Genomic DNA, 13,917 nt, shown 5'->3' with positions numbered 1-13,917 from the left:
AAAGCTTCCAATGGGTGGTGGTCGTTTTGTTGGTTTTTTTTCTCCTCCAACTCTCTATCGCATATCATAGCCAGCCAGATGAGGTAATTTTGTACATTACATTATGTATTATGGAAATTGTTTTCATCCCAGCCAGAAGTGAAGTAACCCTGCTTATCATTTCTTTCATTTTCGATTTCCGCAATTTTTTAAAATGTTCATCTGACCGAATGGATATCCTTCACGAAATATGTGACGTGTGTAGTTCTAAATTCATAAAATAGACACCGTTTGTATTAGAATCGAATTGAAAATTGGTCAAAAATGATGTCTTGATATATTATTTAATTTTTAATAAACTGGTGATAACCTTCTGCAGATTCAGGAATTCTGAGGTTATGGACCTCAACAAATTTTCCATTAATTTTGCATTGTCCATTTAAAAAAAAATTTTTATTAAAAGTGAATACAATTTATGACGGCAGCCTAGACAATCTGGCGTCAAGTGTCAAGAGTGACACAAGACCAATTATGGTTTTGAATGAGTTGATGGTTGGCAATTTGAGGGTTTAGAAATTGGGGTTCCTTTGTAGTTGTAGCATTATTTATTGGCAAGGTTTTAACTACGAATTGGTGAGAAGTAGGATTTTGATTGTTTTTCTCTCTGTATGTGTGTGTGCGTGTGTGTTTACGCATATGTGTGCTTCCTTCATATTAAAAAGTTCAATTCATCAAGTATTTTGGCACAGTTCTTCCCCCTTCCCCCCCCCCTCTCTCTCTCTCTCTCTCTCTCTCTCTCTCTCTCTCTCTCTCTCTCTCTCTCTCTCTCACGCACTCCCTCTATCTCTCTCTCTATCACGCACTCCCTCTATCTGTCTGTCTATTTCTTCCAAATAAATGAATAATAAATATATATATAAATAGAATTTGACAAGTAATCTTAGTGAACAAGGATTAGATTATAGGTCTTTCCACAGCTCCTGTTACTCGCATTCTTGCAACATCATTGACTTGGAATAATTTTCCAAAGCTGTAGAAATTGTTTTGCCATTTTATTCATAATCTCTCTCCTGCTACCCTTCAGAGTGCAATTATTTCAATTCTAATTTTTCACTGACTTTGAGAATTTTTTGGCTTCATCCTTTTATTTGTTTGATAATGATTTAACCCTTTAACCGCGGAATTTTTTCACTAAAAAATTGTGTATTTATTTTCATGTCCGAAAAGGGCATGGGGGTACACCTAATATAATGACATTGTGAGAACTGTGTTGGATAAGAAGACCCAAATGTTTGGTACCAAAATAAAGATCACTCTCAATGACTAAGTAAATGGAAAAATTGTGGAATAAAAAGTCTAACCTGCTAAAATTTACGAAACTATAAAGAAAATGCAAACAACGCAGTCTACGTTACTCCGCACAGCGCGAAGAGACCGATCAACGCATGACGCGTTGCTCAGCAGCTATAGAGTTAATTGCTGTAGCTTTGGAATTTTATTCTTTTCATTATTGTAATGTTGGCGTCAAAGTCTCTGGTTTGCCGTCCATTTCAATGATAAAAATAATAAATATAACTTGTATAATGCCTTATTCTGAATAAAAAGTCACTACAAGCTTTATGTGTTGGAGAATGGTAGAATTGATTAAATAGAAAAAAGATGTCATTTATACAAACAAGCATGCATGCCCTCACGCACACAATGGTCTAATTACACATACACGTTACTTCAATCCTTAGAACATCTGTTGAGCTTGAATAATTTTTTTCAGTTTTTAAAAGGTATGCATTTGGGTAAGACATTCAACAGATAAAATCATTAAGTCTTTGAGAGGAAGTTTTAAACCAATGAATTTGTCCTTTAACACTTTGATAGATTAAGATGTATCTACATCCATTCATTTTTAGAAGTGAACTCTCTAACTAACTGATTATGATTGGACAATTACCATTCTTACAAAAGGAAAGATCCCGTTCCTATACCTGCCTAGTACTGCGAAATATTAGTAGAAATACAAATTTTTGGCTGCAGCTACAGAGCTGCATAGGTCTCTTTAACTCAATAAATCTTACTGAAGAGGATAGTTTAGTTCCTCAGATCCTATGTTCAGGATTTTAGTGCATTCTTGGATCATGTTGAGGCAAATGGTTTATTTGTAAAGCTATTTAAAGTTAATTTTTCCTTTCTTTTCTTTTTTTTTCCCCCTTGGAAACGACGAATTTTTGAAAGTTACAAGTAGGCAGCTCTGCTTTTCCTACATCAGTCTCTCTCCCTCCCCCACATTGCATTGTTTATAAGATCATAAATGGTCCTAATCTCTTGGAAGATCTTCTGTTGAGCTTTTGGTAATTTGATATTTTTAATATCAGACTTTTTAGTGAATGTTTTATAGAATGGTTGTTGATTTTAACTGAATTTCTCTTTTCTGGTTACTCCCAACATACAGCAACTTCCTGTGATCCAATCAAGTGTCATTGTCCGCTGTCGTTCCTGCAGAACGTACATCAACCCATTTGTCACGTTTGTTGATACCAAGAGATGGAAGTGCAATCTTTGTTTCAGAGTAAACGAATGTAAGTGGAGATGTTTTTGAAAGTTGGGTTTTATGTCCTTATATTACACTTAACTCGACAAATGAGTGGCTGGAAAGATCATTAATGGAATCACTCATTGAAGTTACCATTTTGTCACTTTTAATTAAAGATTTTAAAAGCTTTTATTTTTAATTTTTAAAAATGTTGTTCTTGTTCTTCATTTATTTTTTGTAATTTTTAGTTTGTTTCGTTTTTTGTTTTTTTTTAAATTGTTGACAATTTTACAAATTATGCATTAGCTGTATCATTATTGGTGAAATAGGTAAATCATTTTAAGAGGTCTTTGAACTCAATTTACTAATGGATATTGGTTACACCATTATGTTGCGGTGATGTGGTCTTGTGGTATGACACTCGCTTTCGGATCGGAAGGTCCTGGTTTGAGCTTCGCTCAGCACATAGTTGAGTCCTTGGAAAAGGCTTTTTACTCACATTCTCTCACCATCGTGAAATGTAAATTGAGTACTTAGTCGTTAACAGCGTTGTCTCTCCAAAATGATTGTAATATCGTCTAACAGGCATGATGTCCTGTCCTAAATGTTGAAGTTGGTCAGGGTCCCCTTGTAAAGCACTTCGAGCACGTTTTGTGGATATTGCACTATATATGAAAGCTCTATTTTATTTTTAAAAATTTTATTCTAAGGGTGGGGTGTAAGTTTATATCGCCTAGTATGTGTCATTTATTATTATTCTTTACTTCAGGTTTTTGATCATTCTGTCATGAACTCAATATCAGTAACCTTGTTGAAATCATTTCATGGTTTGTTTCGGTTTTATTGTTTTCATTTTTTAGTACCAGATGAATTTTCATTTGACCCTGTCAGCAAATCCTATGGTGACCCTCAGCGAAGACCTGAGATCAAATCGGCTACCATTGAATTCATTGCGCCTTCAGAATACATGGTAAATCATAATTTAAATTTTTTTTTTTTTTACCTTCCTTTTATTGTTTTCCTATTTTTTATCCTCATGTCCCTTACGCTCCACCTTAAAGGCTGGTCATTTTAATACTATTTTTAAGAAAAAACCCTCCTGCTTTGATCTTTATTTTAACTTAAATAGTGATTTTTGCCGAACTTTTATTAAGTTTTTAAGGTTTTTAAAAAAACTAAGCCATCAAACAGATTTAGATTCTTTTGGTTATAGATTGTGATTGAATATTGTACGTTATTTTGACTTTTCCAGCTACGTCCACCACAACCAGCAGTCTACCTGTTCCTATTGGATGTGTCTTTCAATGCTGTCGAAACTGGTAAATAGTTTTATAGTTTTACAGTTTACTGCAAACCAATTTTGTAAGGTTTTTTGTAGTTTTGTTATTTATTTGTTGTTTTTTTAAATAAGCAATTGTAATTTTGTATTGATCTTCTTGGTGATTAGAGGTTGTTATGAAAAAAGTGAAGTTTGATAAAGTTTGTATTACTTAGTTCGCAAAGGTTCCTTTTTTTCCTTTCTTTTCTTTTTTTTTTTTTCCTTTCTTAGTTTTATTTGACAAGATTTCAACATCACAAAGAAGAGAAAAAAAAAACAAAATAAAAACATTTGTCACATTTTAAAGAGATAGAATTATTATAATTATACACTAAATCTTTAAGAAGAAGAATAGTTGATTTAATATTATCTGCTCCATATGACGTAAAAGTCAGAAATTTAGCGCATAATCTAACATCTGACAATGCTCTCTCCTGTTTCAGGTTACTTGTCCCAGTTTTGCCAGGTTCTTCTTGAAGAGCTCAGCAAGCTCCCTGGCGATGGCCGCACTGCAGTGGGTTTTGTTTGCTACGACAAAATACTTTACTACTTCAATTTGTCCGAGGGACTGTCTCAGCCACAGATGTTGTGCGTGCCGGATTTAGAAGGTAAGACTTATAAAATGTGTTTATATGAATAGATGGAAATTTCCCTGTGATACTAAACCACTAGAAGCTGTGGGCTGTCAATAGTAATGAATAAAAATGAATATAACAGCTTCGAAACAGAACAGAATACCAAACACAGAATGTTTCAGGCTCAAACCCCTTCTTCAGCCAATAACAAAAAGCAAAACAAAAATACAATAATAATATTTTCTTCATTACTAATAATGCATGATTTCCTTGGTTGTTTTCAGAAGTTTATGTTTTAGATTGATGTATTATCAGATGATAAGAAATCTAGGATATAATGTTAGTTATAGTCTTACCTGGTCAATCCTGATACTTTCTGATTCTACTACTTATATTTCTGTCTTGCCAAAAAAAAATTAACCATATTCCACAAGGAACAATTGTTACAATAGCTCTTGTAAAGAATTCCTGGTCTGAAGTTCGATTCCCAGTTGACGAAGACTGATTTTGGAGGAATTTTTGTTATTAAAAATTTTTTTTTCCTTTCTTGCTTTGTGTGGCACTGTTTCATACACACTTTTTTTCCAAATGTTTAGCTTTTGCTATGCTTAATGACAAAAAAATTGTTTGAGCTACATTTCTGCCAATGACATTTGGATATCCTAGACTTCTTAAAAAGATTTTAACATTTTTATTAATTTTTTTTTGTTTTTGTCAGATCCTCTTCTACCCTGTCCGGACAACCTTCTAGTCAACCTTCATGAAAGCAAAGATCTCGTCATAGACTTGCTCAACCAGCTCCCAAATCTTTTCAAAGGCAACCTGGAAACGGGCAGTGCTCTAGGTCCTGCCTTGCAAGCAGCACACAAATTAATGGTAAGTTGTGGAAATTTTTTTCAATCCCGAAGACAACTCTGGTTGGAAAATAAAATGATACAAGTCATGTCTGCATCCCAGTTGTCATAATTTTATAAATTCATGACATATGGTTACCAGATATTATAATAATTCTCCACATGATAAACTTTTTAAAAATTGAATGCTGGCAACTAGTCCCTAATAGCATAAAAACATGGAAGTGGAAACTGCACGACATTTTCAGCGCCCTGATAGCATAAAAGCACGGAAGTGGAAACTGCACATGACATTTTCAGCTTAAGAAATAGTCGTGTTATTTTTCTAGTTGGTATTCAGGAGGATCCTTATTAGGGTTTTAAATGCTTTTAGATTTCATTTCTATAATTTTTTTGTTTGATTTGTTTCGCTTTTTTTTTTTGGGTGGGGGGGGGGGGGGGGTCCTTCCTTTTTTTGTGTGTGTTTTGAGTTGCATAATGAAGGTATTGTTGGTTTCCAGGGTTGAGATTTCATGAATTATGTTGTCACTTTATCTCTCTTTTATTTATTATAATTTTTATTTTTATTGTATATTTTATCGTTATTATGGTCTGATGATATTTACTTTTTCAACAGGGTCCAACCGGTGGCCGAGTGACTGTCATGCAAACTTGCCTTCCAACAGTTGGTGTCGGAGCATTGGAGAATAGGGAAAGTGCTGCGTCTGGAAAGGTAAGAATTGCCAAGGTTTATGCCCTTCACTTAGAATGTTATTTGTCTTCTTCTTATTTTCAGACGCTTTTGTCATCAGCGCATGATAATTGTGTGGTGGTTCCTTATTGTCGTAGCTCTCTATTGTGCGTCTCTCTCTCTCTCTCTCTCTCTCTCTCTCTCTCTCTCTCTCTCTCTCTCTGTTTTTGGTTTTTTTTTTCTTTCTTTCTCTGCTTCAAGTATAATCCACCAACTGAAAAAAGTACACAAGTGGATAATAACTGGATTTTAAAACATTTAGATCTCAAGTATATAATAAGCTTTCAAAGATCTCTAATTTCAAATTGGCTTGATGTCAAAACAAATCTAAAAATCGCTTATTTTTCCTTCTTTTTTTTTTTATTTTATTTTTTTTTTTCCAGAATGTTGCTAACATTGGACCAGCTACAGACTTTTACAAGAAATTGTCCTTGGACTTTTCTGCCCAGCAAGTGGCTGTAGATCTTTTCCTGATGAGTGGGCAATATGCAGACATGGCCACCCTTTGTAAGATCTTATTTGATTCGTCAATATCTAATCTCTGTCACACTGACTGCTGGGTGGGGTTCTTTGACCTTTCATGGTGGGCAGGAGGTCACTTGCTGAGCCGTCTATCCCTCTATATCTGTATGGTCAGAGTTTGTAATTTAAAAAAAAAAGGGGGGGGGGGTGGATGATAAAATTAGAACCTTTCGACAATCATAAAATATCGTCTCTTCCTAAATGAAAATCTCAGGGACCAAACAGATGATTGTCATTGGAATTGCAGGATTTTCCTACCCGGATAAGTCTCCATAAATTCAGTGAATGTTAAATTTTGATAGTATGGATGCTTGCACATGAAAATTTTTTGTGTGTTTTTTTTGTTGAAAAAATAAGAGAAAACACCCATAGTTATTGGGAAAAATATGATAAATCATTTCAAATGGTTCAGGTTGGTTGGCAAGTCTGAAAGTGGTACACCCTGGGGTGTGGAATACACCCAGTTGAAAATTTCTGCTCCAGGGAGAGGGGATAGGACAGAGGTAGAGGGCTAGGGTTGGTTGATTAATAGTTTCTAGAACTTTAAAACTTGATTTAATTATTTTTTTAAAATTTCCATCTTGTTTTTCAGCTTGTATATCCAAGTATTCGGCAGGTTGTGTGTATTTCTTCCCATCCCTTCACTCTGTGAGAAATGTGGAGTTGATGGACAAGTTCGAAACGGACTTGAGACGGTACTTGACGAGGAAGATTGGATTTGAAGCCGTCATGAGAATAAGATGCTCGAGAGGTGAGTGGATTAAGATTTAGTATTGCTTCTTTTTTTTTTTTTTTTTGGTTAGATTTTACAAAATAGAATTTATGATCATTTGTTTTATTTATGTTTGTAAAAGCAATTTCCTTATGAATGAATTATGTTTATTTATTTGGATCCTGCTTGTTGTGTAGATTGTGTATGGATCCAATCCATGCCATTCAGCGAAGTAGCCAAGTCACTCTATTCCGCCTCCGAACAGGACACAATAGACTAAGAGGACATATGTTTACAAAGCTAGGTATTGGAACAACCCCTTATTGCCCATGTGGAACCGACCATGAAACCACTTTACATGTGCTTATGGATTGCCCATTATACAACGTGCAACGTTCGAACCACTGGGTCACCCCTACAACACTCAACACAAAGCTCTATGGTGAGGCTGAGGACCTAAAGCGGACCACAGACTTCATAGCAAATATCGGACTGCAGCCATAGATGTCCATCAGAGGAACGAAGAAGAAGAAGAAGTTTATTTATTTGTTATATTATATCATTAAAAAGCAATGACACTCTTTCAATTATTTACAAACCCGGTTAGTCTGATTTGTCCAATTAAAGGCCATCATCTGTTTTTAAAGATGAATTGTCGATTCATATTTCTTACAAGTATTTAATCCTTTAATTGGTTAATGAACTTGGTATTGCTAATAAAATATTCTTGTTGTTTCATCTTCCCAGGTTTAAGTATTCACACGTTCCATGGTAACTTCTTTGTCCGGTCGACGGATTTACTCTCTCTTCCCAACATCAACCCTGATGCTGGATTTGGGATGCAGATGTCCATTGAGGACAATCTGAATGACGCCAGTAGTATAAGCTTCCAAGCAGCCCTTCTCTACACTTCTAGCAAAGGTAAGTCTGGTCAAAGTAAAGTAGCAGTAGTAAGCCTCGCAGTCCAAAGGACGCTTGCTGAGAATTGTGTGATTCAGTGACACATTCAGAGTCGATGAGTATGACTGCTCTATCCATGTTGTTAATTGTTCCATTGGTCACGGTCCTGGGCCAGAGTTTTGAGGCTGTCAAGATCTTGTTGTGACTTTAGTACGGAGGTCATTGCAATATTTCTTAGTTCTTCAGGGATTAATTCTGCCTCATCTGAATCCAGAAATTTCTGATATGTAGAGAGATCCTGGTTCATGGTAGTTACTGTTGATGTTGTTGGTCTCCCTACATATTTATTGCCATGAAGGAAATATTCTGTCATTGCAGTTTGGGCTGGGATGTTATCTTTTCAGCATAAGATGTGTCAAAAGTAAAAGCTATTGTATTGATGGATATTGCACGATATAGAAGCTCATGGCTGTATTTGCTTAGCGAGATCTTTGTTTTGTGTCGTGATGTAATTTTGGGTAATACAAACTTAGATACATTTGAAAAACCCAGTGTTTTGTGTTGGTTTGATCACAGTATGATATCGCATAAAAATAATTCTTCTTTTTCTTCAGGAGAGCGCAGAATACGTGTTCACACTCTATGTGTCCCTGTCACCAGCCAGTTGAATGAGGTCTTCGTTAGAGCCGATCAGCAGGCTATTACTTGTCTGTTGTCCAAAATGGGTATGTACTTTTTATTTTGACTATAACAACACGGCTAAAATTATAAAAGGCACTGCTTAAAATAATATAATTGTCTTTGCAAGATGATTGATGTTTGTTGTTTTTAGATTTATATTTGTTTTCATGGTTAATGTCAGTAATAGATATCTTCATAATCTTTTATTATTATTATTATTATTATTATTATTATTATTATTATTATTATTATTATTGTTATTATTATTATTATTATTGCTTGTTTTTTTAAGCTATAAACGATAACGAAAAGCATGTTATCCCTTTATTATTGTAATTGTTAGAAATATTTGTTCAGAGATGTTATATGTTATGGCGATTGGCCAACGGCCTAAATAGTAAAAAAATATAAATAAATAAATAAACATTTTTAATATCTTATCAACTTCCAATGAAGTCTTAACTTTTATTCTTTTTTCAGCTGTTGACAGGTCTATAAATTCTTCAATAAGTGATGCTCGGGATGCAATGATCAATGCAGTAATGGACGCACTGTCAGCCTATGCTCAGAGTGTACGGGGCTCCGACAAAGGGGGACAACTCATTGCTCCTCACTCTCTACGACTGTTACCTATGTTTATTTTAGCCTTAATGAAAAGTGTAAGTAAAGTTCATGATTTTGGTGGGGTTTTTTTTTTTCTTAAGGGGGGGGGGGGGGGGGGGGTGTTCTGTGGTCAGTTAAAATGTTATACAATTAGAGTAGATCTTAACTTCTTTTGTCATTTAATTGGAGGGAAGGTGATGGGGGAATCACTTTGGATCCAAATAAGTCTGTGGTGGAATGCTCATCTTACTAGCAAAGGTACCAGAATGGGTCCTGGTTGCAGCCAAGGGCTGTTTATTTCTGATCTCCTGTCCACCCAGCAGTGTAGTTGGCTAGCTGATCCAGTGGAAAATGCTTTATGATAGAGTGTATCCCATCTCAGCACTTTAAAAAAAAGAAAAATACGAATATTGCATCATTTTGTAGTCTCCTAACAGTAGGTAATTAGTCTTGGGGTTTTTTTTAGTCTTGGTGGTTATCATTTGACCCACCTTTTTTTTTTCTTCTTTTTGCTCAGTTTTGCTGGAGTGCTATATTTATATTTTTCTGTTATAAATTATTTCTGAATAGTTTGATTGGCTCATTTTTCAAATGATTTATAAGAATATGATGTATTTTAGTCTTGAGGCTAATCGTTTTGCCCCTTTATTCTTTTCTTTCCTGCACAACAGACGGCTTTTGGCCTATCAAGTAGTACCAAGCTAGACCAAAGGGTGTTTGCCATGCAAGAGTTCAAAGTTCAGCCGCTGTGTTACCTGATTCAGACATTGTACCCTCATCTTTATCCTCTGCACAGACTCAATACTGAGGTAACTTCCAAATTTGTGGGGGTTTTTTGTTTGTTTTTTTTTTTTCTATTTGATGTGAGGATTTTCATCAGTATTAGGCTGATGACCATTTTTAAAAATCAATGATTTATTTCAAAGTGCGGCTATGTTGTCTAGTTGTATGACACTCGCTTTCGGATCGGAAGCTCCTGGGTTCGAGCTCTGCTCAGCGCAAAGTTGAGTCCTTGAAAAGACTCTTTACTCACATTCTCTCACCATACTCAGGTGTAAAATGAGTACCCAGCCGTCAACAGCGTTGTCTCTGTCTGAAAAATTGTATTATCGCCTAACTGGCGTCATGTCTCGTTCTACATGTTGCGTGTTGCTGTTGGTCAGGGACCCTTTGTAAAGCGCTTTGAGCACATTTAGTGGATATTGCGTTATATAAACGCTCAAGTTTATAAAAGCTCAAGTTTAAAGATGAATTCACTGAATTACAATAATCCACTATCTATATGGTGCAAGTTTTTGGAAAAAAAGGAGAACATGTTTAGCAGTGAACAAACAAAATAATCTCTTTAGTTTGTATTCAGCAGTTTAAGAGCTTCCACTTTGGTGTCTCCTTTGTAAGGCTTTGTGGTCAAGCGGTATGACATGTGGGTACTAGGAAGAACAAATCTGAGTCTTTGAAAAAGGCTTGTCACTCACATCATTCCAGCTACTTTGGTGTAAAATTATTTTTATCTTTTTATTATCGCTATTATTTGATATAGTAATGTCCACAAATAGTGCTCAGAGATGCATTACAATAGTTTAGTACATGGTTGGTAACAGCATTGTTCAAGGCTCTGTAACCATGTACAAAATGTTACATCGTGTTGTAGATGTGTAGTCTGTTCTCTATGTAAATAATTGAAATTGCTATGTTTTTGGGGGGTTTAAAAAAAAAAAATATTTTGGTTGTAATCAGGGTAAAACGCTATACAAATGTCATTTATTATTATTATTATTATTATTATTATTATTATTATTATTATTATTATTATTATTATTATTATTATTGTTGTTGTTATTATGACATCTAATAGGTACACTATCTTATCCTACATGTTATATGTTGCACAAGACTTTAGAATGTCTATAAAGGAAAGGGCTCTGAGCACATTTCAAGGATGTTGTGCTGTATAAAAGCTCACTTTTGTTTTTTGGGGTTTTTTTTTTTAGTTTTTTAGTTTTTATTTTAAAATATTATTTTGTTGTTTGTTTTTAATTGTTTAAAAAAATATTACAGTAGAATTACTTTAAACCGAAATTTTGGGGACCTTCTAAACCATTTCGGTTTAAAGACATTTTGGTTTAAAGCAAGTTCCCGTTTTGCAATGTTTTTCAATGGTAGTAACTTTTTAAGGAATTTGCTCATTTAATCGTATCATGGGTTTCCCATTAAATGGAGTTGTTGAATAAATGCCGTCTTCGTAACCATTAATTTTTAATTTTTTTTTGTGTGTGTTTTAAAAATATTTTTGGGGGTTTTCGTTTTCAATTCAAAATTGTTGAAAGAGTTGAGTTTGGGATGCCGTGTTTTTTACATACCTCTGTCTTGATCAACTTTTTTTTCATCGACTTCACATAGTATTTTAATTTTAAACTCCAACGTGTAAGCACAGTGCTTTCTTTTAGACATCTTTTAGTAAAATGCAAAGCTCTAATAAGATCGAAAGTTCTTGTGCGATAATTGATATTGAATGACGCGCAGCAACTCAGAGGTGAAGTGAAATGGAAATGAAAAGGCGTGTCAATGCTAAGCTGTCTACTACTACTAGGCATCTCTCTTTTGTTGAAAAGCCATTAGGTTCAAAGGCCTAATTTCATAGAACCCCCCCCCCCCCCCACACACACACACACACACACTTAAACAAAGTGGAAATGAAATGGCATGTCAATGGTAAGTTGTCTAACCCCCCCCCCCCCCCCCCCTCCCTTCCTTATTCTCATGTTTAAAATCCAGTCAGTTCCAAAGCATCAACACACGAGCGAGAACATCTCGCTTGCGTGATTCTACACCCCAACTCCTCCTCTTTCCTCATTTTTCACCTGCCAGTCACCCGCTGTCTTCCTTTTCCAGTCTGTGCGATTGTGGTGTTGGCCGAGCCCAAGTGCAGATTTTGCCTACACCCCACCCATCACCCTCATCTTATACTTACGCTCTTTGTTTAATATCGCCGGGCATTATTACGTGTGGCCACCTTCCTCAATTTTTGAAGAAAAATTGAGAGAGAATAAAGGAAGGTGGTCTCAAATTGTTTCGGTTTAAAGAAAGTCCTTCTTAGAAGTATTTCGGTTCATCGTAAGAATTAGTACAAAGATAATGAAGAAACTAGTACAATTTATTAAATTCTTTGCGGTTTAAGGTATTTTTCGGTTTAGCTTCTTTCGGTTTAAAGTAATTTTACTGTATTTAAGAATTCCTTCTCCTTATTGATATATATGATAGATATACCAAGAAAATTGGAGCTAAATGATCATGTTTGACTTATTTATTGATTGTTTGATATTTCTTCTCCCATCCCACCTCTCTCTCACTATCTGCTTTCTGGTGTCCCATCTAGAAACCTATCAAGAGAGGCAAGGAAGAAATTCCATCAGCTCCTTACCTTCAGTTATCATCGGCCAACATTGACAGGACTGGTCTGTTCCTGATGGACGCGGGTCACGCCATGTACATGCTGGTCGGCAGTGGAGTCGGGGATCAGATGTGTCAGGATCTGTTTGACAAACCAAACTTCATGTCCATTCCAGATAACATGGTCAGTTCATGGTTTATTTTTATATTTGAATTTTCATCTAGGATTTGTTTTGATATTTATAAACATTGAATTTTTTATTATTTATTTATTTTTAAGTACCTAGCTACAAGCATTGTAAGTGCAATAATATTGAATATATATGAATTAGATTGAATATTGCAAACATTTGAGTACAAAAAAAAAGGTGCCTAGCAGGCAATTGTTACTGTATGGAACGGAAATTTGGTTCTATATGGCCTGCTGGGGGAATAAATGAAACATTGTTCAATGCATTGAGCATGGTAAATCCATGAAGATGAGCTATATTTATAAATTTTCATATTTTATTCTTTTAATGGAGTAGGAGTGGGGAGGATAGTGAAACATCAAAGACTTTGGCAGACCCACCAACAACCTCGAAAAGTCAGGGGATCCGTACATTTTTTTTTAGCTCCAATTAGTCCTTTAAAAACAAACAAACTATAAGTCTATAAGTTTTATAAAAAACACATTTAACTTATTCTTTTCTCAACCAGACGGATTTGCCAGAGCTTGAGAATCCAACATCAGAAGGAATTAGAAGTTTTGTAAACTATTTGATGGATTCAAGGCCTCATGGGGTTACCTTTATGGTTATAAGGTAAGGAGTTCATGAAACCAGAGCTGCCATTTAGATAGATGTCATTGGTATCTGTAGTCCTTCAGAGCCAAGCCGGAGTTTAGCCCGGTTTCTATAGCGTGAAACGGTCAATAGCAATCGCTTGCTATCCTTAGGATAGGACACTAGTCTACCAAATTTAACAGATTCAGTTACCCATTCACTGCTGAGTGGACAGGGGGGTCAATAAAAAATCTCGACTACACCTGGGATTGGTCTTAGTCCCTTTGCATGTGAAGTGAGTGCTCTACCAACTGAGCTATCGGGACCCCCTCATTGGTATCTGATTTGGATTTTTTTCTTTT

The 13,917-nt window shown here is 35.3% G+C and overlaps 1 protein-coding gene across 2 annotated transcripts in view; it reads left to right on the top strand.

Moving 5' to 3' along the window:
• The window catches only part of LOC144973433 (protein transport protein Sec24A-like), a 33,224-nt gene that overhangs the window by 16,810 nt on the left and 2,497 nt on the right, over positions 1–13,917 (top strand). For both annotated transcript variants that reach the window (XM_078915887.1, XM_078915886.1), the window contains 14 exons: positions 2,426–2,552; positions 3,367–3,476; positions 3,759–3,825; positions 4,268–4,432; positions 5,118–5,275; positions 5,870–5,965; positions 6,367–6,490; positions 7,098–7,256; positions 7,965–8,138; positions 8,732–8,842; positions 9,279–9,457; positions 10,073–10,210; positions 12,778–12,975; positions 13,491–13,594. In XM_078915887.1, the coding sequence (XP_078772013.1) occupies positions 2,426–2,552; positions 3,367–3,476; positions 3,759–3,825; positions 4,268–4,432; positions 5,118–5,275; positions 5,870–5,965; positions 6,367–6,490; positions 7,098–7,256; positions 7,965–8,138; positions 8,732–8,842; positions 9,279–9,457; positions 10,073–10,210; positions 12,778–12,975; positions 13,491–13,594 (1,910 nt within the window). The remainder of the gene's footprint in view (positions 1–2,425; positions 2,553–3,366; positions 3,477–3,758; positions 3,826–4,267; positions 4,433–5,117; positions 5,276–5,869; positions 5,966–6,366; positions 6,491–7,097; positions 7,257–7,964; positions 8,139–8,731; positions 8,843–9,278; positions 9,458–10,072; positions 10,211–12,777; positions 12,976–13,490; positions 13,595–13,917) is intronic.

This window comes from Berghia stephanieae, chromosome 5, assembly GCF_034508935.2.
Source record: "Berghia stephanieae isolate SIO BIC M18660-M18661 chromosome 5, UCSD_Bste_1.3, whole genome shotgun sequence".
NCBI classification, from domain to species: domain Eukaryota; kingdom Metazoa; phylum Mollusca; class Gastropoda; order Nudibranchia; family Aeolidiidae; genus Berghia; species Berghia stephanieae.
Note: the sequence above shows the minus strand (reverse complement) of the source record. Positions and strands in the feature narration are given on the sequence as shown.